This window comes from Etheostoma cragini, chromosome 12, assembly GCF_013103735.1.
Source record: "Etheostoma cragini isolate CJK2018 chromosome 12, CSU_Ecrag_1.0, whole genome shotgun sequence".
Lineage (NCBI taxonomy): Eukaryota > Metazoa > Chordata > Actinopteri > Perciformes > Percidae > Etheostoma > Etheostoma cragini.
In genome coordinates, this window is record NC_048418.1 from 16,271,598 (window position 1) to 16,299,208 (window position 27,611).

The window sequence follows — 27,611 nt, forward strand, 5'->3', positions numbered from 1 at the left end:
GGGGGGGGGCCTTAATGTTAATAAATCATAATTGTAAGTAATTGTTTATAACAAACTTAGGGTTGGCAGGTGGTAAAAAATATCTGACTCTGAGTCATTAATAAGCCAAGATGTTTTCAGATATATGTGTGTTCATAAGTGATTAAGAAATGAACAGAAGTAAGTAATTCAGGTGTAATTACAGCACAGATTAAATAAATGATAGATAAAGGTCTCAGAGGGTCAGAGGTCAAGCTATCCTCTGTATGGGTCATTCTGATGATATAAAGAGCTAAAACGGACGTAGCAAATGTCATGCTGGAGAAGGACAATCAATACCTAAAACCATTTACTGTTAACTGGCAACCCACAAGCTGTTCTTATGAAGGGCTGATAGTGAATGTTAATAAAGCATCACTTAATAATGAATTAACTATCAGTAAATTGTACAGTAAATGAGAAATAAGTTGCTACTTATAAATCCTTTAGTGAGGTCCTTGCATTAGAAATTGGAACCGATAATATCTTTGAGCCTGAGAGGTAAAAACAACTAAAGTATTTGTCCACTTACTAACTTTTTTCTTTAAAACCCGTTGCTGTGATGTTTAAAATGTCAGCTCGTTTGTAAAGCAGAGAAGGGATTTCCATCACAACTTCACTTTTAAGGTGTATGGAAAAGGGAAAAAGTCTGAAATGGTAAAACTCCTTACCTTTACCATGCAGCCAAAATATTCCCAACTCAAGGTCCCATATCTTGCTCCGGTGCTTTCAACCAAAAGACATAGACGCCTATGGTTTGCATCCTAACCACTGAAATTCCATCCAGTGACAGAATTCTCATGGATGGATAACTCAGGGTGTCTTTAAATAAACAAAACATACATGGCTGGACACCTTTAGGGGTAACTGAAAAAAAAAGGTGATTTGGTTTAAATGACCATTTAAATGTTTTTCTAGTGCTTGTTTTATAAGGGTAGCCCATGGTGTTTTGTTGCCTTTCGACAAGAGCATGCTGGGATAGGTAACTGGCTGGATGGTTTACAGGTGGTACAATTGTTTACACCTTCTGGCCGGTGAGTTTTTAATTGTCAAACACTGTGACCCATTTGGGATGGTGTGCAAGGACGCCTCTGTAGTTAAACTTTACACAGACACAGCGGGGTTGGGATTTGAGGTCTGACAATCAAACAATCAAGGCGCTGCGGACTGCTTTGGCTCCTGTTGCTGACATTATATCCAGCCTCACAGCACACGGCAGTTTTGATCAGAGCACAGCGTTCTTCCACACACCACTTCCCATGCAGCTGCCGTCCTGCCTGTGCTGCCCTGAATATCAATGCATTACGTTTCACTGACGGGATGCAGTTCACTGTGTGCATGCGATGGATGTAGCTGTTGGTTTGTGTGTGTCTGTCTGTCTGTCTGTCTGTACACATGTAATCTAATTTGTTTTGCTACTGGCAAATACAAGCAGGGAAACTTGAGTTAAATCATGTATGAGTCTCGTCATCACATGATCATTTCCTAATTGGCGGCTGAGAACATTGGTAACATTTGCAGGAAGTTTGGAAAAACTTCTCTAACAATCCCAATGTAATCTTTGGAGATGTTTATTAGGCCACGTACAACAATATCAAAATGTGATAAGGAACAGACAAGTTCAGCTGATACGACAATTCTGCAGCTAATCAGCCTATTTTGTCCCAAATTTGAAAGAAACCAAATGAAGAAGATGTAGCAGGAAGTAGAATAATATTGGTCAGTGAGGTCCCAGGATGACATCATGGTAGATCTTGATCAGAAGGTGGCTGCTTAAGATTCCGTCTTGATAAGACGTCCGGCATGTCTGAAGATGTCCTGCAACATACCAACGCATGACTCATGTAAGCAATGGATATTTCATTATGTCTCTTCCCTGTTTGCCGGATGAAGCTAAACTAAAACACCCCTGTGAAGAAATAGCTTAAAAATTGTTTAGAGGAAACTTTTCAGCACCTCATCACCTTTTCCATTAAACTTTGGCATGACAAATAGTTACTGGACATACCACAAAAAGGGGAGCAGCATAGAATGTGGTCTTTGAATTTTTAGTTAATTCATTTTGGGGGATTTACATTACAATTTGTGATGCCTCTAAAACATTCCTGAAGCATTTGCTGACAGATAGATTAGATTGGTAGAAAACAGCGTGTCAAAGTAGTGCAACAATGGAATGATCAAGGGCAACTCAATGACGAATGCAATGATGAACTACTTGGTTAATGTGAGGGAAAGATCACTGGCATGGTTTAAAGAAAAAAATGTTGATTGGTGGCAAGAAGCATGCCCCTGTGTGTGCATGTATTGGTGTGTGGTCATGAATGTGTGAATAGGGACACATGATGATCGGGAAATAGTTGTGACTACAAATGGGGAGGAAACCCAATAACCTGGTGTCAAATTGCATTGTACACCCATTTCCCTCCTCCTCGTGCTTGTCCTTACTTTCTTGCACTACGTGAATGTCACACTCTGTTCTCACTCATCCACAATAACCGCATACAAACATATAATTCACCGGATATGATATTAGCCTCATACCCCTCATCTGGGTTGATCTCAGCCATCGGTCCGGCCTCCACAAAGGTTCCCATTCGGCTCTTAGAACGCTCCAGTTGCAGTTGACTCTGAGTCCCTGCCGAGAGCACAGAGAGCAGCTCAGCAAGCTGCAACATTCACTTACATTTTATGATTTACCAGTTTGTGGATGTCTGAGAGCTGTATCGTGGTATGGCAGGTTAGAGGAAAAATAATCTCAGTGAAAAGACACACAAATATTTGGAATGTCCTTTCCATCTGTCTTCACCGCTTAAACCTAGATAAAATGAAAAGCTGTTACAAGATATGTGTATAAGCAACTGCAGCTCATACAAGTGTTATGGTGAAGATGAATAACCATAACAGAGGAACTTGAGTCCATGATGAGGGATTGAAAGGAGAACTTACATCCCACAGCTACAAGCTCCTATAATACTAACTAACTAACTAACTAACTAACTGACTCCTCACCAGTTCTTTTCTATTTAACCAGGGATTGTTTTAAACAGGAACATTTGGGTCGGCTACAATCAATACATGTTTTCTGTATACATTTTTTTATATATATATATATATATATACTGCATATAAAATTCATAAATCATAAACTACCATAATAATAATAGAGAGAAGCAACAATACAAAAATGTCTTTGTTTTTGTTTATTGCATATTCTAAAAACGTTAGTGCTGGATTATGTTAGATTATGCCCAAATAATAAAAGATTTAAACACTATTAAGAAATGTTACATTTTTCATGCACTAAAAAAACATCTCTACCTTTTGGAAATTATCACGAGGAGTTAATTTAATTGTCTCCAGAATCTCTGAAATGAATGAAAACCAAGCATGAGGTTAGTTAGAAGAGATGAAATATCAATGACCTTGGGTGTTTGATATTAGAATGCATTCTATTATACTTTTTTATTCTCTTGGAGCACAAATGTAAGTCTTTTTTTCAAGTTAAAAATCTTTGTTCACATTTGTTTGCTTGGCTACCTATTACTAAAACAGTGTCTTATTATTTGTAACCCACAGTACGTTGCTGCATGATGCAAGTATATTTTATCCTTGATTTTTGTTGTTAAACTAACATTTATATGAAAGTATTTGCTAAGTGTTACATGGCTCTTTCCTCTCTTTCATCTCTGATGGTTATGAAAGAAGAACACAATTGCACCCCACGAGATATGAAACAAAACTCAACCTCTCTCACTACTATTAACGTTTAGATCCGCAGTGTGCAGACGGGTGTCAGATTTGCCATCAATAACTACATGAACTTGATGGCTCACTATCTGGCAGAACAACATGTCTTTGAATGGAATAATACATGCACATGGTTGGCTGCCCTTGTGTTAATTTACCTTGCTTGCCTCACACACACTCGCTCACCTTCTCTGCGAAGAGTCTCTACAGGTTGATCAGGAGCCGGATTGGAAGATGTGGGGTGCACTCGGAAGTTTCCTGGGAAGTTAAGACATTCTCAGAGCCAAATAATGTCTCAACATTTTAATGTTCAAATACTGAGTAAAAATATCACACAACTAACCAAAGGATGGAAGAATGTGGTTGATGTTCAGCCATGCTTTTATGAAGGGGTAGATCGATATGAGCAGGCCTGGAAAGCAGACAAAGTCCTTCATTTCATTAATTATATAAAAGCACACAAAGTTTCCTAATCACTTTTGTTTGAATTTATGAGCAAGGACAGCTTAACTGCAGTGCTATTGTGAACATTTGTCACAATCTTGTCACTTGTCACAAAGAAATCCTAGGCAATTCTATTTATTCTTTGGCCTGAATTTGCATTGTACTGAAAGAAAACCAGGACTGTAGGAAAATATTGTGTACTGCAGACAATAAGAAAAATCTCATTATAAAGAGATTTCTGCCCATCTCTAAGAAAGCCAGAAAGGAGAAAAACTCTCTTCCCTGTCCCATACAAGTTCCCATTCTTGCAGACATCATGACCAAGCATAAGGCTCTTTGATTAAATAGCCTTTGGATTATTTGGAGGGTACCGGATACAATATGTGATGTTTCTTCTTGTTCAACTCGAAGGATAAAGTAATATCTAAACCACAGGGAATGTGGACTTCTCAGTGGCACTCTGCTCCAATTCAACATAGTTATTGATTTCCCTTGTAAGCAACACGAGCTGGCGTTAAACCCTGGCAGGTCCTGAGGGTGGCTGTGATGCATGCATGTGCTTAAAATGTCGTGAAACTGCAGAAGGAGTGAAAAGAATCTGCCGAGAACACTCTGTTCATACTCATTAGTCAGCCAACGTGTCAGAGGAGGCATCAAGGCACATAGGTCCCAAATCACATAATTAGATGCTTATGAGTGAATGTCATTGTCAAGATGCTGTGCACTGTTTTTTGGAGGGGGGATCTGACAAATTATTGTCCATATTAGAAACACAAATTAACTATTAAAAGCTATCAAATCAAATGCAGGTCAATGTTGTCATTGTCAGATAATAAAAAAACTGCCTTGTGCTCTATCTCCCTCCTTTATCTTGGCAGTGTGACTTCTCAGGCTGTCAGTTGGTTCCAGTTACATCGTTGTATCAAATGATCATGGTTTGTTTTTCAAGAGTGGTGGAAGGAAAATGTCAAAGGCCCCAGATCTTTCACTTAACATATATACATACAGTATCAATACAGTATACGCTATATATGTGTAAAAGGAATGTTAGGTATGTTTTTAAGTTGTTTACACTAACAAAAATGTTCAATCAATAACCAGTTACAGTCCAGAAAAAGATTTAGGGTTTAGATTAGAAGAAGAAGAAGAAAAAGAAAAAGAAAAAGAAGAAGAAGAAGAAGAAGAAGAAGAAGACAAGCTCACCGAGGCCTCCCGCTCCAAGGAAGATCCCGCCTACAGCATCAGCATCACACTCCCTGGACACCCCGATGATGATGCAGCCCGCCACAATGCTAAGCAGGCTTGAGCCCACCCGTAGCCCATGGTACTGCCCAACGCTGACAGGGTTCATTCAGCAGGTGGAGGCCCCCCGCCTGCTCCTCACACACACACACACCCACACACAGTCCTGACACTTTACTCTGCTTTAGGCACTCACTGCCACTGGCAACTTCACCCTCCCTTTCTTTTACTCTCTCTGACACAGAAACACTTTCTCTGGCAAAGCCTCCATCTCTATTCTCCGTAGCTCAACACGTCTCATGCATCTTTAAAGATGGTGCTCTGGTTTCCATTACCACTGAAAATTAGAAAAGCTTGGGGTGCTGACTCTTATGACAGTGATACACTTGTGCTACAAATCTGATCACAGCCCTCTTCCTACAAGCACCTGCATCTAGTATTACGTTATTTTGTAGATGGATGTATCTGATGTCTTTCATGTCGTCTTGTTGTGGTGTATAATGTATGTCTCTAATGTATGTACTTATGTGAGGCTTGCGTAGACCAAATTCCTGTGGAAAAAGGACAATAAAGACTCCATCTACACAGTGAATGCCTGTGAGTTAAATTAAGGAAATGTGAACACCAAAAGGACAAACAGCTGTGTGGCTGTCTTGCACGTGCAGTGCATCAAGGACTTAGAGGTAAGACACGGTGCAGAGCAGCAGAGAGGACACAAAAAGAGAAAGGGGTGTGGAGAGAGAAAGAAAGGGCGGCAGCTAGAGAGTTCTAGCTATGTTACTTGTGTGATTAGTCTGTGAGCTTGAAGGGAATGTGTAATGAAAGGTTCAGAGAGTCCTCTGCGGTGAGGCCATCCACAAAGGCCTGCAGTTGCCATAGGAATAGCATATCCATGGCAACAGAGGGAAAAAGAGGGTAAGCAGGATTAACACCGCTGAATAGGATCACAAATGAACTTAGTCGGGAAAAGAGAAACAGTGAAACAATTCCTGTTCAAAAATGTTCTACGCATATTACCAATACATGCTGGTGATAAATAGGTGTGTGTGTGTGTGTGTGTGTGTGTGTGTGTGTCCGTTCTGTTAAACTCAGTAAACTTTGTCAAATTCCTTTGGAATCCCTCAGATTTCTGAGATCCACAATCTCTCAGGATCTGAAGTAGGACGTTGAACATAGACACCATCAGGAAAAAGGCTCAGCGCAGCATGAAAGTTTTGCACCAACTCTGAAAGCCCAACCTGCCTCAGGAGCTGTTGATTCAGCTCTGCAAAGCAATCATATAGTCTGTGTGTTCTCTGCATGTCCATCAGTGTTTGGTTTAGACTGACCACCAAACAGAACAGGAACAGCCTGCCAGTCAGGACTGCAGAGAAATCCATTGGTGCCAACGTACCCTTCATTCACTTCTCTAGAGTCTGGAAACAGTCAGGAAGCATCACTATAGACCAAACTCACCCTGGAGACAACCTGTTTCAATTTCTCCCCTCTGTTCGGTGCTACAGAACACTGTTGACCAAATCAACCAGACATAAGAACAGTTTCTTCCCACATGCTGTTACTACAAACACTAGTTAACACTAGTATAGTGTCAGGAGCTATCCCTGTGTCATGTAATGAAGAGATCACACATCTATAGTGTTCACATACTGAACACACTAAATCAACACACCTTGAGCTATCAGTGTGGGAGGCTGAGCGAGCATTAATGTAATAGTTAATTTAGCCTAATCTCTCCAACATCTCTGAGGTTACTAGAGCTGTGCCCTTTCAAGGGAAAATGATTTAGACAAACAAATTACAAATTACAAGTAACAATCGACTTCAATACACTTGACACATATAAAAGCAGACCTAATGTCACTGCTGCATAATTATCCAGTTGTTGCAATCTACGTTATCATTAATCATTTGTCTCCCCACATTTAACTATTCCCACAGAAATAATAACATACAACAATTTACTTCTGGTTGCTGACCTTACATTTATAAAAATGACTGTTGTTTACATATCCAGGATATAAGCTGTAAAGAACATACAATACAAAAATGTTGAGCAGTTACATGCAGTTGCAGTTGTGTAAACACTAACAGGCTACAACACTTAGATTTAACAATGCATGCTTTGGTCATCCTTTGAAAAAAAAATGTTGAGGAGCAGTGAAACAAATTAAAAGTTGCGTTGGCCGGGAATCGAACCCGGGTCAACTGCTTGGAAGGCAGCTATGCTAACCACTATACCACCAACGCTTGAATTCTACAGAACGATCACATGGTCAGATTCCAATCGGTAGACTGTAGGTTTGTCCTGGACAATATATATTATTTGGCTAAACCTACAGTGACAACAAGGTTTAGCTGTGGACCTCCATTGTGAAGTCGATTCCGGTGCAAACTCCACTGTCAGTTCTCTTAATACATCCATGGTCAGAACACATTCACTGTGAAGGGTAAGTACACGCAAAGAATAGAAAATAAAATCTTGTTAACTGTTGAGGTGAAAGTAGTTTACACGTTGATTTATAAGTAATCAAAATAGTAAAGAGCATACGACTATTCCGTCACTGTAGCATTCATTATGCCCACCCTGTCCATGTAGGCTAAGCAGACAAACGACGCCCAAAAGGAGCTGGCCCGTACGGGGATCGAACCCGCGACCTTGGCGTTATTAGCACCACGCTCTAACCAACTGAGCTAACCGGCCACGTCGACCCATGATGGTACAGGTCTATTATATAAAAACATTAGAGCCCACATGATAATGTCCAAAATTGGTTATATTACGTTGCCCATCAGGCTACTTTCCATTCCAGTCAATCCATTCCAAGAAATGAAAGCGAGAACCCAAAACAGTACATCTGTGTTTATTTTTTGTCTGCAAAACACTGTTATCTTAGACCTCGTGGCGCAACGGTAGCGCGTCTGACTCCAGATCAGAAGGTTGCGTGTTCAAATCACGTCGGGGTCATTTTTTAATATTTAAACTGCTTTCAAAAAATAAATTATCCCAATAACCCATGAAAAGTCATTTAGATCAATGTTTTGTAAATATGACTATCAAACACTTGCTAAAAGAAAATAATTTGGATGAGGCATTGGGTGAGTCAACAAATATTCTTTTTTACTAATTTGTGTATTTTTATAAAAATAAATTACAAAATGAATGCTTTTATAAAAATACACAAAAGAGTCAAAAATGTCACATTTATTTGGATAATATGATAGCTGATAGCGATAGAACATAACTCAAGAAAATATTAGAACTAGCCTTTAGGAAGTGGCATGTGATAAATAACTTACCTGTGATGTATCAGCTGTAGGCATGAACACTACCAGCTTTGTTTTAACTTTGCAGGACAGACAGAGGAAAAATGAAATGAAGATATGCCAAACCAACAATCGAACAAAATGACTACTGGGCTCGTCCGGGATTTGAACCCGGGACCTCTCGCACCCTAAGCGAGAATCATACCCCTAGACCAACGAGCCACTATAAACATCTTGGTAGGTGTCAATATTCACAAAATGTGCACCATGATTCAACCATGCGCTTCCATTAGACAAAACGTGACGAAGTGCCATAGACTGCCCTTAAATGGAGAAAACGTCACATAGTGCCCTTTGGGTACTCTTAAATGGACAAAACATGACAATGTGCTCTATGGGGGGGGCAAATTGGGAAAAAGGATAAGTGCTCTTTAGCATGCCCTGCCAGTTAATAAAATTCGATAAGTGCCCTCTAAAATTGAGAAAATGCGGTGTAGTAGTAGTTCCAGGCTACTCTAGCGTTACCTGCTAACATTACTTACTTACAAACACATGCCTTATCTTCCATGTGGTCACTGGCATGTACTCTACGTCTACTGTTGCCGTTTGTGCCCGATAATAAAAATATAATTCCTTTATTCATAGCAAAACAATGTACAACGAAATGATGTACATTAGAAATGTGATGCAATGCCAGGCTTCCCAACATGCTAGAAACTTTCTTCATTAATTTTTTTTTTTTTTTACAATGCCGCTTTATTTTTACGTCAGTTTTCATGAGACATGATTTATGAACGAATGTACTGTGCATAGCAAGCGTGTATAACATAAAAGCAATAAATTCAGCAGTAAGACGGTATTCATTTGGCTGTTCGTAAATACGCACCAGTCAGCAATTCTGTCCACTGCATACGGGTTTTATCCGTTTTATCAGTTGTCATGTGACCCATACTCAGCCATCTTGTGGAATCCGAAGAGAGAGAGAGAGCCACACAACTCGCATACAAACCTTGTGCTGTCAGATCAAGCAGAGGTAAGACAGCCAACGTAAACTACACTAGCTAAAAAAAAACGTACATATAAGTTCAGTGCCATGTCAGAGAATGGCATTCTGACGAGATGGGGTGCTTAGGACTGTTGTTCAAGCACCATGTTTACTTGGCCTTGCTGCACCGGTCTCTAGTGACTCCGTGTACGTGTCCGGGCCGTGTGAGGTGCCGGACGGTTTAACCAGGAAATTTTGTTGTGGATCCAGTCTACTCGAAGGCCGCGTGTAGCTAGCTAGTTAGCCAACATGTTAGCATACAAGCTACAAGTGTTGAGTAACGATATAGGGATCAACTTATGCGTAAGAGCGGTGTTATTGTGGTATATAACGTTAGAATTTGACAAGACCTCTTATCATATGGTACATTAAATTAGTGCCAATACATATGTGTACCTCCACGTATGACATGCATACATTAGCTAAACTGGTATAGCTGCTATCGCGCTAGCATAACTACTGTTGGCTATCGAAAATGGCACCAGCATCTAGCTAGCTAGTGGCACTTTAACTAAAACTATGCTGCCACCTTTCAACATAACTCGCTAGCTATACTTTCAACTTTTAACCATTTGAAAAATGTGTAGGCTAATGTGCGTTACTAGTGCTAAGTGTCCAAATTAGTGTATGTAGCTAACGGTATTTAACTGGTTAGAATGCTACTTTAGCTAACGTAAAGTTGGTAATCGAGACGACAATGAAGTCAGCTTCCGATTAGGCAGTTAAGGGGGAATTTACGGAAAATTTAACGCTGAAATTAACATGTGAATTGGCGGAACCTAACTTTAACGTAAAGTTTCCCTTTAACTGCCGAATCAGAAGCTAACTTAAGCGACATGTAACCAACGTTAACCTTCCAGAGTGACCATCGCCAACTTTTTAATATTCATCAGTAACGCAATTTACTTAAAACATCCATGGCATTAGCAGGGTGGGTCGGTATGACTAACGTTAGCTAGGTAACGATAGCTGCTTTGCTGTTTGATTAACATTCGCTACATGGTGGACTCAACGTCAAGGTAACAATCCGCACAACTAGCTAGCTAGCTATGAAAGAACATAGTGGTCAGTCATGTTTTCCGCAAACTTAGCTAAGCCATTTCCTCATCAAATTCAAGTCTAAAATAGCCCTTGTAAATGTGCGAAGCCTACAGGGAAATTGCTAGTTAGCTGTTGTGTTTTGCTCTAACTAACGTTACCAATTTACACGTGGCTTATTTTGGCTTCCATATGGTCAATGGTTTACTGTCAACGTTTGTGCCCGATATTTAAAATTTAATTAATTTGTCATTGCATAACTAAGTAAACTATAGCAGTCATGTAACGTTGTACACATGTATAACACGTAACTATAAATAGAGAAAAACATTACATATACGGTAAATAAAAAACAGACTAAAATATGTTTATCGATTAAAAATTACGCATTTGCTGTGACTAAAGCAGTAGATGAGATTGCTGAATTATAGTGGCCTTATATACAGGCTATACTGTTGGGGATACATGTACAAGGAATGTGCAGAGGTGACGTTGGAATATAAACGTCTGTGCATTGTTATGTATACATAAATAAATAGAATATAATATTTTTGAGAAATCAATGCAATAAATCCTTGCTTTTAAGCCTAAGGGTTAAGGAAAGTCTTGGTAGTACACACACACACACACTCAAACATAAACAAACAGCTAAGCTTGTTGGCAAAATATTGTTATTTTTAGTTTATTTGCTGAAGTAAAGGTAACATCCGTTGTCAATTAAAGGTGTCTGACATACTCACTTTTCAGACTTGGAGACTTCCTAAAATAGCTTTAGATTCAGATTGAAATAGTACACTGCTTGTGTGCAAGTGGGATGAGCTATGTATACGGAGGAGATGTAATAAATTAAAGCAGGTGATACAAGTAATTTTCCAAATTCTGTTTAGCAGAATTATGTTATTGTAAATAATTGTGAAATAAAACTTTTACTTAAACTGGTATGGTGAAACAACAAAGGTGTTAGGCAATTATATTTGTGTAGTTATAAATTAATTGCACATGTGTTGTGAATGGGGGGAAGTTATTGAATTTTAGGTATCCAGATTTTAAGATATAGTAGTTAATGAGCAACAGAGCAAGACAACAATGCAGTTAAATTGTTTGTCCATGTGATGTATGTAATAGTCTAATCTAATTTTTCTATTGAAAACATTCACAAGTTTATTTGTTTGAAGAGGTACAATTATTACAGCTAACTGTTGCATCACTAGTATATAAACAAAACTAAAACCACAGACCTTTTAATTATTAGTGAATGTGTATTAAACAACACAGGCTATGAAAGTAAATATGTAGGATTTATTTCTATGCGAGTAGTACTGTTATACCACAATGGCTTATACTGAGTGGTACTAATCCTTTTTCCTCCATTTTCATATTTGTAGAACTTCAAGAAGAATGGCCGAAACCCAGACACTTAACTTTGGACCTGAATGGTAAATGGCATAAATTCACGATTGGTTAGAAATGATTTGTTGGTGGTGAAACTGGTTTTCTGTTGGCGCTGAGTGCAGCTTTTACATCCATGTTCAGACATGTCAAGTGCCACCTCAGCTTAAGTGTTTTCTCCCCTACCTTTGACCCTTCTTCTCTTACTATCTGTTCTCTCTCTAACTCTTTCTGCAGGCTCCGTGCCTTGTCTGGAGGTGGCAGTGGTGGTGGTGGTGGTGGAGGCGGTGGCTGCGGGGTTGCCTCTCCACCCCTCTCACCTGCATTGCCAAAGTATAAACTTGCAGACTATCGCTACGGGAGAGAAGAAATGTTAGCACTTTATATAAAGGATAACAAGGTTTGTAGGCCTATAATGTCTGCATCTTAGGTGTTGATGCAGGCCTGCAGTCAGCATGATTTACATACAAATTATGTTCTCGCCCAATAGATTTACATTTTTATTTGGGTGTGTAATAACACATTCTTTCAAACCCTTATGCATCTTAACAGATTTTTTGGGTTGCTTATTTCACCCCTCCAGATCCCTATAGACCTACATGATAAGGACTTTCTGCCGATATTGCAAGAGGAGCCTTTGCCGCCTCTGGCACTTGTGTCTTTTACAGAGGAGGAACAGGTATGAGTAATTACGTCAGTTCTCTGTCTTGGTTAGAAATGGTAACATGCTCAAAAACCATTTATCTCTTGACTTATCACCAAAACAAATGCAATATTGGCCTGAGGCCAGTTGGCTCCTTCTTGTAATTACTTGGATTATACAGTACTTTAGGCAATTAGGCTTTTAAATACAAAGCCGGTGCAAAAAAAGAACTAAGAGCTTGCCTTTGGTCCCCCTTGCTCCCTTCCCCCGTTTGTGTTTGCAGAGAAATTTTTCCATGTCTGTAAACAGTGCAGCTGTACTTCGGCTGACTGGGCGAGGAGGTGGTCCAATAGTAGGGGCACCAAGAGGCAGAAGTACCTCAAGGGGTAGAGGTAAGAATTGAAATAAGATTGTACATGAATCTGTCATGTTTCCTTTTTCATTTAAAGGATAAACAGTTTCCAATGTAAAAGCGCTTTGGAAGATTTTCTTTTCAAATTGGCCTTTATTTGAGCTATTTAGCTATTTTGTCTATGCAGTTTGAGAAGTCGCAACAACTGCAGATACTTAGGATGCCTTTAAAGAATCCCACCAACTGAGACGAGGAGTGTAATATTAGCACTCTGTAGGTGTTGCTCAATTGGAAAACTCTTCCACAGTTGCTTAAACTATTGATGTGTCTCAAACATGAAAACCCCTGTTTGAAAACATACGGCTAGTATCGAACACACACACACACACACACACACACACAACTTTAGACATCCTCCAATTAGTTAAAGCTGCATACTGTATTTTACAGTGCTGTTTAGATTTCCTATGTTACTGTTGGTCTGTCCTAAGTGTTAGTAGAAGTTCGGTAAATAGCAACACCATTATTGGCCGGCCCGTGTGTTATGTTTATTGCCAAAAAAAGTAAATCTCAATGGCATCTCTCCTCTTCCTCACTGCAGAGTTGGTCCAGACCAACCATAGTTTGGAGATGCAGTTCTGGGATGGCAACAGGACAAAAGCAACTCAAGTAGAATAGTGATAAATGAAATATACCACTCCATTGCAAAAACTGTAAGCCATGGCTTATTGACCAGCTCTCAATAGCTGATTCATGATCTTAGAAAGTTGTAGGCCTCACCTTTTACCAATCTCCTTTTGTATTGATCAAATAAGCCATTTTAACTCTTAATTTTTTACAGTTTAAGGTCCTGTTCTCTGTACTGTTGATCACTCGGCGTTTGATTCACATAGCCCAAGTTCAAATGTCTTTGTGTCCAGACAATGGGTAGAGTTTGAATTTAATCAGTAGCGGCAGCTTACCTTGAGTAGGCAACGTTAGTTTTCCGTGTCACTAAATGGGAAACAAAAAAACATCTTTAGCGGCCAAATTGTTATTTTAAACATTAGTATCGGCCCAGAATTTCAGTCGGTGCATCCCTAATCACAGTCTTAAATATATAATTCCTAAAGGTGAGTCCATGCTTTGCATTGGCACACAATCCATAGCAACTTGATCTCTTCAGGTCATGTCAACCTTTGATTGTTTTCAGGCCGGGGAAGAGGAGATGGAGGGTTTTACCAAAGAAGTTTTGATGATGTGGAAGGTTTTGGTCGTGGAGGGAGGGAGATGCATCGCTCCCAAAGCTGGGAAGAAAGGTATTAAATGCCCATTGTAGTATAACGTTTTGTTGTAAGAATCTGCTGTTGAGTTGACCATGTACAGATTTTCAATAGGAGACCTTTTTTCTATACAAAAATTTAACAAATACATTTTTTTTCTCACCAGGGGAGAAAGAAGGTTTGACAAACCAGTTCGAAAAGACCCAGGTTGGTGGTAAATTTAGTTTCTTAAATAATCAAAACATAATGTATTCACTGGCAAATGCACTGGCTTATCCACTTGTTGCTCTCTGTCACCATAGCTGAAGTTGCTCCAGGACATTTTCCAATGAATCACAGTAAGTGTGTCTTTTGTAATTTAATAACCATTGATTTCAGATTTTTTTAGTAGGTGTACATTGCACAAACTACAGTTTTCTAACCGATTACAGTGAAGTGAGTTTGAGTTTTATAATGTAGCTTTAAATGTAAACTATTAATGTAATGATAATGTCTTGACCTTTTTAACTATCCCCCTACCCACCACTCTATGCAGTCCGAGGAAACTATGAGGATGGTGTAACAGGCCCACCGAGGAAGCACGACTTTACGCGGTCAGAGAGTGAGAACTGGCGTACTTCTCAGAATGGTGAGGATGAGGAGGGGGGCTGGCGCCCGGCGGGGTCTCGGTGGGACAGTGACTGGTGCTGCCCCACGAGCCCAGGTGGGCGACCATATTACCATTACATCTGTCTTTGATAAATGTATTTGTGATGTACTGCCATGTTTGTTGGATGAATTGTTTCAGAATAAGATAAGATAGATTTTAAGGGTGCGCCGATTGATTAGTAACTGATAATTAAAAAATCACTTACCATTTCTCTCTCTCTCATGGAGATGCAACATAAACCAGAGCAGCCTACACTTTGAAATTGGAGGTAGCTTAGAGCTGAACAAATGGCTTTCCTGTGGAATAAAATAAATATATTTTTATATTATAAAATTATATAAATTATATAAAAATAAATTATATTTATTTGAATAAAAGCTAAATGTCCCACACATTGTTGTGAGATTATACAGAAGAGAGTGAAATATGTTTGCTGGGAATTCATGATCCTTTCTTATCTTAATACTAAATAATATACAATCTTGTTAAAAATAGCGAAATAAAAAATCTCCACAATGAATAGCTTCAAATAGACCCATGATTGTCATCGGCCAATACTGCTTCCAGCAATCTGGATTGGAGCACCCTTTGTATATTTGTGCGTTTGGGGGCATTCTCCAGCTCAGCTTTTTCTTTCTGTATAGTTGCTGCACTGATTTGTCCCTTCATCACTTCCCTGTGATTTTTAACTGAACATGCTCAATAATCGCATTGTTACCATGGTTTATTGTATGTGCATGCACTTCAGTAGTGCTACAGGTAGCAAAAGTTTTGCTGTCGATCCAAAGTGCTGTCCGTCTTAATAAAGCCAAGATAGATCATGAGATTAAGATTGGTTGTGGACACTAACCATTTTAGATGGGCCTCGATCAGCAGGGTGGCATCCAGATCAACGTCGCCGTTTTCCATTTGATGCAAGAGAAGACGAGCGTGGCTACAGGAGGCAGCGGTCAGGCAGCAGCAGCCTGGAGGACGAGAGGGACAGCTTGCCAGAGTGGTGTCTGGAGGACGCAGAGGAGGAGGCGGGCACTTTTGACTCGTCGGGGGCTTTTCTTTCACTCAAGGTAAAAGTAAAGCTGTTTTGATTGATTTTGATAATGCCTTTCATACCAAGATTAAAAGCTTTATGGGATAATAATAGTGTCAGAGGTACAGTAAAAAAATCTTTTGTGTGTATTTAGAAAGCCTCCAAGGAGCCAATCCTGGAGGAGGCAGAGCTCGACTTCAAACCCTTGGAAGAGTGTGAAGAGGGCCTGGAGGAGGATGACTGTCAGCCCAGGGAGACCAAAGAAATGGAAACCGAAGCCAAGAGAGAGGCCAAACGAAAAGGTCAGATACTTTGAGTGCTGACTTTATTTTTTGAATGTTTTCGGGTTGTCCATCATTACCAATTTTGTTACACAAAATCTCAGATTAACTGGATGTAATTTCTTTAAATTTGGCACAAACGTCCACTTGTACTCAAGAATGAACTGATTGGAATTTGGTGGTAAAAGGTCAAGGTCACTGTGCTGACCTGTGAATGGTATTCGGTTGCCTTGAAACCAGAATGTGGCCCAAATTATCTTTTAGAAACGGTACATTAACTTTAATAGCTCAGTTATTACTGAAATAAGATTTAAAAGCCAAACAGCAGTAAAATATGTTTTCAGACCCAATGTTCTTTGACAGGGAAAAGGTTTATGTTGTTTAGGACTCAAAAAGATGCACACAGTTGCTCGGCATATGGTGGTTGCTTTGTTCACCAACCACCAGGATTCAATTTTTAAAGCAATCTAATCCACTTGATGTGAGCATGACCAAAAAAATATAAATGTCTAATGTCAAAGAAGTTCTCATGTGCCATGTCAGCCATAATCAGTATTTAAAATCGAGGATCATAGTAATGTTAAATATGGTCCCATCTCATGTAGTATTCTTTTATTTTAATTTTTTTTTTTTTAGAGTTGACGAGAGCATCAGAGAAGGCTTTACCTGTGAATCCACCTCTTGCTCCCCCAGTCTCAGAGCCCCAGGTTCCTGCCCAGTCTCTGTCCCTGAGCCAGCCCAACAAAACCGAAGAGTCTGAGAGGCCATCTGAACGGCATCCACCCCTGGAGCTCCAACCAGCGCCCTGTAAAGTCCCCCTGCACGTCCCCATATCTAACAGTATGCTTGAATCCCTACCCATGAACCACATTTCTACAACCCTTGCAGGTGGGATTTAGGCCGTTATTTTAATTGTAAATAGGAGTTTTTGCCAGTTGGTTCCCCCTACCAGGAAAACCTAATATATGCTTTTCCCTCATGATATGCAGAATTATCTGCTCCATCGCCCAGCATCCAGCTACCACAAAAGTCCATGGAGGTTCCTGTGGTGATGAATAATCCTTTGCCCTTCCCTTCAAGTATAATTGCACCTATTGGCAGGCCCACCGCCGTGCCACACGACACAGATGAAGATGAGGGACTGAAACACTTTGAGCAGGTAAGTTAGTAGACTGAAAATCATGAAAATCATTCATGAGATGGTAGGGCTATCCTCTAATGTCAGTTGCAACAGTCATAAGATATTTTTGATTTATTTAAAAGATTTCTTAAAATCTAGTACTCTGTGAAAAGGAAAGGTTATTGTGCATATAATAACTGACACAACAGCCAGACTATGATTACTATATCTTTCTAAAATGGTCTCTCTGTGTATTGGCTACCATCCTTCCCCAGGAGGCAGAAAAAATGGTTGCATACTTACAGGATAGTGGGGTGGATGATGACAGGCTCACAGCAAAAGCTTCAGAGAAGCCCAAACCTGCAGGCCTGCCGCTCACCCACGAGGCTGCTCTCAAGTGGTTCTACAAAGACCCCCAAGGAGAGATACAGGGTAAGATAGGCAGTCAAAATGTGACTTTAAAAAATGTATTACCAAAACTGCTCCAGCATCGCCCCTGAATCTCTCTTTCTTTGCTTTCTTTGCTCTCTCTTTGCTTTCTTTTTGGGATCAGGTCCATTCAATAACCAGGAGATGGCTGAGTGGTTCCAGGCTGGTTACTTCACAATGTCTCTCCTAGTCAAAAGAGGGTGTGATGAAGTATTTCAAGCGCTTGGAGAAATCATGAAGATATGGGGAAGAGTACCGTTTACTCCTGGCCCTGCTCCACCACCTCTACAGGTATGTGTTTGCTTTATGTGGCCTGTTTGTAATCAGCGATGGATGCCAGTACTAGCAATGACCTCAAGATGGTGTTGTATTTCACACTTTGTAACTGTACGTAGCCGAAGAATCCTTTTATTTATTTATTTATTTATTTATTTATTTATTTAAAGACCTATCCCTCTGACTTAATGGATTTTGTAAAGATTTTTCATGTAACAGTTGAAGTTCTCTTCCTGTGTATAAGTGTAAATGCATCCCAGAAACATTCAAGTTGGATTCAAATCTTAAATTCTAGCCAGATGTTGAAAATGCTTAAATGCATCGGTCTCATAAAGATGTTATATAATACATCCATGGTCTGTCTTTTCATGACAGCGGCAGCTAAAGGTAATCATTTACAGTAAATTAGCCATTATACTGTCTCTTTAAAGCAACAAGGAAATTCCACTCTCGCCATTGTTTTCTTACATGATATGACTGTGAATATGTTTTGTGATTGATCTATGTCAGTACAAATTGGAGTTGTCTCCTTTTGATATTGCTATTTAGTAGATGTACCTTTTTTTTGGTGGCATTTGCGGCCTTTGTTGAATAACTAAAGGTCTGTAGCTTTTGGACAACTAGATGCTGTTCAAGAACTTTCAAATTGTTAAGAGACTGAGTGAACAGAAGTTTTGAGGTCCAAACTTTTTTTGTAGATACCTTAAACTTTGTCTTCTTATAAAATGCAGGGGGATGGTGATCAAGAGAGGTTGAAGAGGCAACAAGAGCTCACTGCTCTCAACCTTTACCAGTTACAGCAGCTCCAATATCAATACCTCCTCAGGTACAGCAGGCTCAGACCTGACACTTTTTGTTTGTATGTTGCAGCATGATTTTTCATGTGTCGTGATGCAAATATCCAAATACACAGTTATAAAATGCCTCGCTTCCCTGGCCTAATACAGGAATAGGTTACAGCATGAATGGATGACTCATAGAGGTGTGATGAGATCTTGTCCCACAAGATCGTGCAAGATTAAAATGTGACTGTTTTACTGTCGCAATGAAGCACTTGGTTATTATGTAACTTTAGTTCTCTTGAGTAAAGACTAATTTTAGAGTCATATTTCTAAATTGAAGTTTTCTTTAAAATAGTGTTTAAAGTCTCGTTCTTGTGAACTCCATACCACCAATGCCTTACAATCAAAAGCATTCTCCTCCACCTAATACAATTGTTAAAAATAATAATAAATATATATACTGTATGTATCTATCTATCCAACATTAAATCGCATTAATGCATACAGGAAATAAACATCTAACATGCAGTTTATGTTCAGTGACATTCACTCAAATGATAACTAATTTTTCCTGTTTGGCTCTCATTTCTCCCATCCCGTGCATTTTTTTCCACTATTCAGGCAGCAGTATGCTCAGGCCCTGGCCCAGCAGAAAGCTGCAGCGCTTAGCTCAGCTCCTCTTCAACAGCAGCAACAACACCAACAGCAGATCAACCTGCTTCTACAGCAATACCAGACTCTCAAGCTAAGGTTGATAAACAAACACTGCATCGCACTACTTCTAAATACGTCTTTACCTGTGTTTCTGGTTTACAAATCCTACTTTACATTGACATGGAGAGAGTATTGCATTTATTAATGAGTATTTTCCTGTGTTTTTGTAGAGCGTCTGAGAGCCTCCTACCTCCTGTTACCCGTTCCCTGTCTGTACCAGACTCTGGTTCTGTGTGGGAAATGCAAAACCCGTCCTCTAAGGCTTCGTGTACACCAAATGCCCAACAAGCTCCTTCAAACAGTGAGTTTCTCCCCTAAATATTCTGCAGCATTGGGTTGTTTTTGAATCACACAAAAGGAAAATCTATATTATGTTAAAGCAGGTCTAATGCATCATATTCTATCACACTCAACAGCATGGGATGGCAGCAGTGTGTGGGATTTACCTATAGACTCCATAGCACAGGCTCCAACCATTGAGCAGATGCAACAGTTAGAGAAGTCAAAGTCTGCAAAGGTATTTCTGCTCACTTTTCTGTTTTTGTTGTCTGTGTAAAATGGGTCTCATCTCAAGTCAAGGCCTCTAATAATAGTCTTGATTACAGCAGCATCTTAATGTACAGCATGTCTGATTCTTTTCCAAGTCTAAAAAAGGTAGTTTCTTGCTATTTTACTTGTAAGATGAAATTGTTTGCATTAAAATAGTCAAATATTAAAATTAACCTGACTAATCTATAAATAAATAATAGCATTGGTCTGAAATATGCTCTAATCTCACATCCCTGGCTGCAGATAATGAAATTAATGAGTGTATTTTTATTTTCCTCATCTGACAGTTGGAGTTGGAGAGGCGAGAGGCAGAAATGAGAGCCAAAAGGGAGGAAGAGGAGAGGAAACGGCTGGAGGAGGCCCTGAGGGCTCGACAGGTGGAGGAACGCAAACGCTTGGAAGAAGAGGAGCTGGCACGGCAAAAACAGGTCGAGTATCAAAACAATGTAAATCTACAGCACTTAAAGCCTTAGAGCTACTGTTTCATTGTGTGGCACTTTTCTTTGATGTCATTGGGACTGACCCAGTGTTGTACATCTTTAGGAGGAGGCTTTAAGACGACAACTAGAGCAAGAAGAGGCACATCGCAGACAAAAAGAGGAAGAGGAGAGAATGAAACAAGAGGAAGCTCTGCGTAGATTAGAGGAGCGGCGGAGGGAAGAGGAGGAGAGAAAGAAACGGGAAGAGTTCCTTCGGAAACAGGTAAGCTAACAAAACCACGTCACGTACTTCCTAGCTCCATTCTGGATTTGTGAAATGTGGCCCTAAATTGCAATGTTTTCTACCTCAGCAGGAAGAGGAGCGCAGAAAGCAAGAGGAACTTGAAATATTAAGGCGGCGTGAGGAGGAGAAACGAGCAGAAGAAGAAGCAACAGCTGCTGTGGCGGCAGCGGCTCTGGCTCAACAACAACTGGAGGAGCAGAAGAGGAGAGAGCAAGAGGCCCAAAGACAGCAGGAGCTGCAGAGACAGAGGCAGCAACAACAAGAGGCCCTCAGGAGACTTCAACAACAGCAGCAGCAGCAGCAGCTTGCACACATGAAGGTAAGGGTGCAGAGGGTTAGTCAGTAAAAGTAGACAGTACAAAACATATTTAAAGTTCATGAAACACCTTGTCCTGCTCTGCAGCTTCCATCATCTTCAAAGTGGGGCCAGCAGTCTACCAACGCTGTGAACCAGACTCAGAGCACCCTGTCACTGGCTGAGATCCAGAAACTGGAAGAGGAGAGAGAACGACAGACGCAGGAAGAGGTAAAGACAACGATTAGTCTGGTTGTGTTTGGTGGCTCTTTCACCAGCAATGTTTTAGTTAAAAGTACCTCTGTTTGACAAATGATTGTCATTTAGCCAAATGTTATTTTTATGCAAACTTATTTGTTTACTCCTTTTATCTTCCTTACCCCCACAGCAGAGACGTCGGCAACATGAGCTCCTGAAGCTACAGCAGCAGCAGGCCTTGCAACTGGCTCAGCAGCCCCAGACCAAGCTGTCTGGTTGGGGTAGTGTGGCAAAACAGCCCGCTGCAACTAAATCTTTGCTGGAGATTCAAAGGGAGGAAGCCCAGCAGATGAAACAGCGGAAGGAGCAACAGCAGCAGCAGCAACAGCAACAGCAGCAGCAGCAGCAGCAACAGCAGCAACAGCAGCAGCAACTACAGCAGCAACAGCAGCAGCAACTACAGCAGCAGCAGCAACAACAACAACAACAGCAGCAGCAACAGCAGCAGCAGCCGCCACACCCCATTGCCCCCCAACAGATCCGTACTCAAAATAGAACTGTACGTGACCTACATGAGACCATGTCTTTATTGGATAAAAGCTGCAGGTTTTGGTGTGGATGTTTAGTGGACAACATTTTTACATTAGAAATTTTGATGGAATGTCCAAAAATAACTTGAAGTTTTCATTTAATTTGGATTTAAAAGCTCAGTTACTCAGAGCAGTGTTTATGTATTTTAGAAATAGTTACTTGAAGTTGAGACAGAATAGTTGTGACTCTGTTTTCCTGGCTCTAAACTATTTCACTTCAAAAATCTTTTAGAAATTGAAAAGATCCTATAAAATTTTCACAAAGCCATATTTTTTTTTCATGTGACCTCCTTAATTATAATAACCTCAAGTGATCTTTTGCAAAAGAAGGATGGCAGGCCAAAATGATTAGATCAATCAATTAGTCAACCGGCGTAAAAATAATTTATATTGACGGCAGCTTCCGTTAGCATTAGTTAGCTGTTAGCCTTACATTAGCAAAATGGGCTTTCTTTACTTCAGGGAACTTTATAAATAACGAGAGTCGAGGCACAGTAGCCAGAGGACATCGGAAGGAAAACCCAAAAACATTTTCTCCCATTAAATATGGTTCTGTTTCACCAAAATCAGTGGTAATGGCATAAAGCATAACAGCACTTCTCCAGGCTATCAAACTCGCTCGCCAAAGTTAAATTGGTGAGAGAGCAGTCGATCGGGGCTCGCAGTGAGAATGCCAGACACCATTCTCCCTATTACAAGTCAGTGCAGCATAAAAACTATTTTAAAGTTGTTCCATACATTATTTGTAGTTGTGCAATGTTGCTTTAATTGAGTAATCAGATTAATTTCAGCTTGAAATGATCCCAAACTTTGGAAACTTTTAGTTTTCCCAGGCCTGTTTCTTCTCCCCTCGTTATATTCTCTCTCTTTCTCCTTCTATTCTGGAGTCTGCACCGTCCTTGTCACGTCAACTGTACACAGCCCACGAGCATGTTGTGACAGTAATAATTATCTATGCAAAATATAGTGGACTGTATATATATATATATATATATATATACGGATTAAACCATTTTTAGTTATCCCATTTTTTTGAGTTATTTGCGGAATTGTTTTTGCCCTACAACTGATTAATGAGAAAGCAAAAGGCAGATTAATCAGTAATAAAATGTATTGTTTCTTACAGCCCTAAAAAGAAGTGGTAAGTCAGTAACACTATATCATTCTCATCACAGACATCGTCTCTGAGTAACTCTGTGTGGGGGTCTGTGAACACTAGCACCTGCACTAATTGGGGCTCAGACGCCAGCAGTATCTGGGGTGACACCCACAACTCTAACATGGGCTTCTGGGATGAAGCTGTGAAAGAGGCTGTCCAGCAACCTCCTCAAACCAAGAAAAGCAGCACGCAGAAGAACAACAAAGGCAACGCCAACATCAGGTATTTATTAAGAATGCCAAAATAGACCACCTGATATAAAACATGACTTACCAAATGTTGGATATGAGTAAGGCACAGATCTTAACTTCCTTTTTTCTCCCTCCTGCATGTAAAGTAACTCTGTCAGTGGGCGAGCCAATAAAAAAGTAGAAGAGGAGGAGAAGCTGCTAAAGTTGTTTCAAGGGGTCAGTAAGAGCCAGCAAGACACCTTCATGCAATGGTGTGAGCAAACCCTGCACACTCTCAACACAGCCAACAATCTGGATGGTAAGACTTTAAATATACTTCCAAAAACATTCCATCTACAACTATTGATTAACCATTTATAGAAGGCAAACTCAAATATTCCATCTATCTCCCTGCCAGTTCCAACATTTGCATCCTTCCTGAAAGAAGTGGACTCTCCATATGAGGTGCATGACTATGTCAGGGCTTATCTGGGGGACACTCCCGAGGCCAAGGACTTTGCCAAGCAGTTCCTGGAACGTCGTGCCAAACAGAACGCTAACCAACAGAAACAGGCACCGCAGAAACAGCAACCCCTCAAGCAGCAGCAGCAGCAGCAGGTGAGCAAGACTGAACCGTGCAACCAGGAAGCTTAAGGCTCAGTATATGAGGTGCCATATGTTTTGGTCTCATGTTTTCCTTATAAAGCCATGTGAGTCTTGTGATGTGATTAAAAGGAGAGACAGCTGTCCCCTTTGTTCCCCAGAAATAGCTTGTGCTCTGGGAATGTCCAGACCAATCAGAGCAAGTCATTGGACGTCGTCAATGTCGTCACACTCCATGGCCACAACTGTTATTTGCATTTCTGGTGTGACTCTTGCTCGCGTCACCACTTTGGATTGGTCCCAAAAGATGTGATTGTACTGCTTGTTCCTTGTTTCCTAATGGGGATGAAGACCAAACATGTCCATGTTTGATTGATGATAATCCTGCAGACTGGTCTGGCTACGTATCATATTCGGTAGTTTAAAAGTGCTACCGTGACCGCTTTTTGTGGTCTCTCTCCCTTTCATGTTTTTGGGTGTGTTTAGCTGTGTGGGTAGGGTTGCATATCACTAAGCAGGATGGCTCTATGGCTAAATTCGATTTTTAAATGCTTTTTTTATTTTTCATAGAAAAGTATATGCTCTATTATGTCACACAAAATGTTGATACAGAAATATATAAGTAACGCATACTGTCAAGTAGTAACATTTTGACTCTGCTGTCGTCACAGACCAGAACTTAACGTCTCTCTCTTAACTAGGATTCTGTATGGGGTGGAACAGGATCTTCATCACTCTATCAGTCCAACCATACAAGTGGCCAGCAGCAGTGCTTTGAGACAGTCACCTCAGGGAAAAAGAAAAAGAAGCAGAAGATGGTCCGCGCAGACCCAAGCCTTCTAGGTGAGAGCGAACACCCACCTGCTAAATCTGCAACAATGTGTCACTGCTTTCTTTTTATATATAATCCGCTAATTGCATACTGTCTTTTTTTCAGGTTTTTCTGTGAATGCATCATCTGAGAGATTGAATATGGGAGAGATTGAGACTTTGGAGGACTTTTAAGGGACACTGCAGCCAAGCAAACCCAATTGACTGTATCCAATTTGAACAGCAGTCGTTTTACCCAAACCTCCTGCCACCTTCACCTTTATTTTCAGTTTTACATTTATCAGATGTTCTCTGATAATCACTCATAAATTCCAAATTGTGAACAAACCATGATCTCTAAGGCAGGGTGTGTTTTCCTTTTGCTTACGGACCTATAGACGGATGAAAACCCTCAAGAGAAATGTACCGTAGAAAACTGGCCAGTAAAACATCCGACCAGCCAAGAGAGCAATCAGCAAAGGAACTCAAGTTTCTGGAGAAAGTCTGCAGAGGCGTTTATGTATGTTGGGGCATCAGCGGCCTGGCTCCGAAGCTTGTCCTGAAATTCAGTGACAACTAATTTCAAATTTGGCCTCCATTATTTTAAGTGTGGATATATGGTTGGAATATTACGGGACAGGTTAGAGAGAGTATATCCAATGTTTTTGTTTTATTTATTAAATGTTTTCCCATTACACTTTATCCCCCCCTTCTCTTATCCCTCCCTGTTGTCTGCTGGGTGTTCATGGATGATGATGATGATGATGATGATGATGCAAGGTAAAGCCCAAGGATTTGTGCACACTTATGTCCTGTTTTAAGGACATGTCAAAAGTTCCAAGTAGTTATCTATTTCTTGTAAAATACTAGGCTGTTTAAAGAATAAACTTTCAATTCTGCATCTGTATTATAATATATAAAAATGATCTGCTGGAGTCATACTTTTTTATTGCAGTATGAAATACTAAAACAGTCTAATATGTGGGCTGTTTTAAACCTGTGTCTGAACTATTCAGAAACAACACAATTGTGCAGAGTTCATTTGATTCACACACATTCACCCGGTCACACTACTTTCAATTGTATTTTACAGAGATCCTGTTGACAGCTGGAAATCCAAACCCAATGCATTTGCTTTCACAGGAGATGAAATGCTCAAATCAGAAACTAGCCACCGACAGCTTTTCAGGAAGAAAAGCCCCATCCCATCCTGTAGTGCATATTGACATTAAGTTAGTTAAGATTTTGAAATCCACAAAAATAAAATGAAACTTGCCATGCCTTCTGATGAACAGTTTCCTAAACTCGCACAGAAATCCTTACCAGACTGAAGCTAAAACTTGTTTTTTTAAAGCCTTCACCACCAAAGAGCTGAGCTTTGGCCATCATTAACCTTAGTGAGTCCCCCAACCTTTTTGGAAGCACAATACTAAATGGCTGAAGCACTGATTTGAAATGGTGTTTATCCATGCATCAGTAACAAAGATCCAATGATATATAATGCAGTAAAAGTCATTCTGTATAATAAGTTTACTTGCAACATTACATGTTGCTGCTAATATTCCTTGTTTCTATATGTTGATACATTTTGATCTTAAAAGATGGCAGTAGTGGAGGATGTATTGAGTTTTTATTTTTTATTTTTTTAAGGGTGCACAATAAATGTCCAGAAAAGAGTTTGTTGATGTGACCTGGGCAAGGTCAGTGGCTACTGAATGTTTACCCCTTACACCCAACTATGTGGCCAGAGGAGGTTGGAGTGGGTGGGCCCTGCGATGATGTGCTCACAAAGTCCACACTGTCCAGACAGTCCTGTGCACACTTAGTCACACCCCTTCTTTCACCCCTCAGTTGCCTACCTCTCCCCCTGCTGCGCTCCCCTGTACTCTCCTGCTCCTCTCTCAGGGTCAGCTACTCTTTTGAAGTTCGAGGAGTTTTGGAGACACTTTTCCCTCTGTCTGACGTCTCATCCCTCACAGCCATCATGGTTCAGAGCAGCTGTATCTGTAGAGTAATCCTCCTGGTGCTCCTTGGTCTCTTGGTAGCCTTTGTACAAACAGGTAAACCTTCTTTTCAATGTGGTTAATGTGTTTATTTCATTTCTGTTGGGTGATGAGTATGTAATCTCACCTGCGTGTGCTGCACCAATTATGGTAGAAATGTTGCAAGAAAGAGACTAAGCATACAAGATCTGAGTCTGATTTGTTGAAAGAACACCTGGCTGTCACCCTTGAAATAAAAGGTGTGATGTGAGGAAAAATTGTTCTATAAAGAAAAGAAAAAAACAAGGCGACACAAATTGTATCAAAGAAATCCTGAATGAAGTCACAAGCCTCGTTATTGAAAAATGCGGGGGATTTTAAATCATTGTTGGTCTTTTTTGCACCCCGATGCTGTGTCTGTAAACGTAGAACAATTCAGAATAGGTAGGTTTAAAGGTTTTATATTCTAAATGCTTATAGTTGTTCGCTTATCTGCTGTATGTGATCCATGGGTTGAATGATGTTTGGTCATCTGAAGTATCAAATCAAGGATCTGTGTGTACGTGTCATTTTTGCCCTCTTTTCCACACAGCTTCCACAGCACCCCGATGTAAATGACGCCGTTGTTGAGACTCTGAGAGCTGTGAAAGCTGCTCTTTAACAAACAGGATGATTCCGTTACTTTCATGATGCCTGATGTTCATATGAAACTGAACACCTGCTGCCCTCTGACTCCAGTTATAAAGTTGAAGTGATTCTGTGTAGTATCGGTTTGAGGTAGTGAAATGTCCACAGCTGTTTATTTATTGT

At 40.2% G+C, this 27,611-nt stretch overlaps 3 protein-coding genes, 1 long non-coding RNA gene and 4 other non-coding genes across 17 annotated transcripts in view; 3 read left to right on the plus strand and 5 right to left on the minus strand.

Moving 5' to 3' along the window:
• Positions 1-1,573: 1,573 nt before the first annotated feature.
• Positions 1,574-5,672, minus strand: kncn (kinocilin). Its single transcript, XM_034888217.1, has 5 exons — positions 5,413-5,672; positions 4,109-4,177; positions 3,952-4,023; positions 2,560-2,653; positions 1,574-1,836 (listed from the first exon to the last, which is right to left on the minus strand). The coding sequence occupies exons 1-5, from the start codon at positions 5,558-5,560 to the stop codon at positions 1,761-1,763; spliced, it is 459 nt and encodes a 152-aa protein (XP_034744108.1). The 5' UTR covers positions 5,561-5,672; the 3' UTR covers positions 1,574-1,760.
• A 1,954-nt stretch (positions 5,673-7,626) lies between these two features.
• trnag-ucc lies at positions 7,627-7,698 on the minus strand. Its single transcript has one exon. It is a non-coding gene; the product is annotated as a tRNA-Gly (tRNA).
• A 380-nt stretch (positions 7,699-8,078) lies between these two features.
• Positions 8,079-8,152, minus strand: trnai-aau. The gene has a single exon. It is a non-coding gene; the product is annotated as a tRNA-Ile (tRNA).
• Positions 8,153-8,344: 192 nt separating this feature from the next.
• On the plus strand, positions 8,345-8,416 carry trnaw-cca. Its single transcript has one exon. It is a non-coding gene; the product is annotated as a tRNA-Trp (tRNA).
• A 449-nt stretch (positions 8,417-8,865) lies between these two features.
• trnap-agg lies at positions 8,866-8,937 on the minus strand. Its single transcript has one exon. It is a non-coding gene; the product is annotated as a tRNA-Pro (tRNA).
• A 549-nt stretch (positions 8,938-9,486) lies between these two features.
• gigyf2 (GRB10 interacting GYF protein 2) lies at positions 9,487-25,838 on the plus strand. 10 transcript variants are annotated; one of them, XM_034887726.1, is made up of 30 exons: positions 10,761-10,779; positions 12,184-12,234; positions 12,425-12,587; positions 12,771-12,866; positions 13,114-13,222; positions 14,375-14,480; positions 14,611-14,651; positions 14,747-14,782; positions 14,980-15,147; positions 15,952-16,157; positions 16,275-16,422; positions 17,038-17,289; positions 17,391-17,560; positions 17,797-17,953; positions 18,075-18,241; positions 18,958-19,052; positions 19,630-19,758; positions 19,893-20,023; positions 20,139-20,239; positions 20,559-20,699; positions 20,815-20,973; positions 21,065-21,313; positions 21,398-21,520; positions 21,678-21,920; positions 21,954-22,046; positions 23,253-23,458; positions 23,574-23,725; positions 23,825-24,024; positions 24,711-24,852; positions 24,947-25,838. In XM_034887726.1, exons 2-30 carry the CDS (start codon positions 12,197-12,199, stop codon positions 25,012-25,014), a joined length of 4,089 nt encoding a protein of 1,362 aa, XP_034743617.1. In that variant the 5' UTR covers positions 10,761-10,779; positions 12,184-12,196; the 3' UTR covers positions 25,015-25,838. The 10 variants fall into 10 exon arrangements, with proteins under 10 accessions (XP_034743616.1, XP_034743617.1, XP_034743619.1 ...); XM_034887725.1 differs by lacking the exon at positions 10,761-10,779 and adding an exon at positions 9,487-9,748 and having other exon boundaries at positions 21,678-22,046; XM_034887728.1 differs by having other exon boundaries at positions 21,678-22,046; positions 23,825-24,030; positions 24,709-24,852.
• Positions 22,732-27,611, minus strand: part of LOC117954170 — a 5,318-nt gene continuing 438 nt past the window's right edge. Inside the window, exons 2-3 of the long non-coding RNA XR_004658767.1 lie at positions 24,897-24,898; positions 22,732-22,793 (exon numbers count right to left, since the gene is read on the minus strand). This is a non-coding gene — a long non-coding RNA (uncharacterized LOC117954170). The remainder of the gene's footprint in view (positions 22,794-24,896; positions 24,899-27,611) is intronic.
• Positions 26,448-27,611, plus strand: part of snorc (secondary ossification center associated regulator of chondrocyte maturation) — a 5,799-nt gene continuing 4,635 nt past the window's right edge. Inside the window, exon 1 of the mRNA XM_034887732.1 lies at positions 26,448-26,879. Coding sequence (XP_034743623.1) covers positions 26,558-26,879 — 322 coding nt within the window. The 5' untranslated portion in view covers positions 26,448-26,557. The remainder of the gene's footprint in view (positions 26,880-27,611) is intronic.

What these genes read in the sequence shown, in the direction of transcription:
- kncn (XM_034888217.1), bottom strand. Translation starts at nt 5,560, where the DNA reads ATGAACCCTGTCAGCGTTGGGCAGTACCATGGGCTACGGGTGGGCTCA. An exon ending in CCTTGGAGCGGGAGGCCTCG is followed by an intron (nt 4,178 to 5,412) that starts GTGAGCTTGTCT and finishes TCTGCTTTCCAG; the next exon opens with GCCTGCTCATATCGATCTAC. An exon ending in AGAGACTCTTCGCAGAGAAG is followed by an intron (nt 2,654 to 3,951) that starts GTGAGCGAGTGT and finishes TGCTCTCGGCAG; the next exon opens with GGACTCAGAGTCAACTGCAA.
- gigyf2 (XM_034887725.1), top strand. Translation starts at nt 12,197, where the DNA reads ATGGCCGAAACCCAGACACTTAACTTTGGACCTGAATG. An exon ending in CTGCTCCACCACCTCTACAG is followed by an intron (nt 18,242 to 18,957) that starts GTATGTGTTTGC and finishes TATAAAATGCAG; the next exon opens with GGGGATGGTGATCAAGAGAG. An exon ending in CGCAGACCCAAGCCTTCTAG is followed by an intron (nt 24,853 to 24,946) that starts GTGAGAGCGAAC and finishes TCTTTTTTTCAG; the next exon opens with GTTTTTCTGTGAATGCATCA.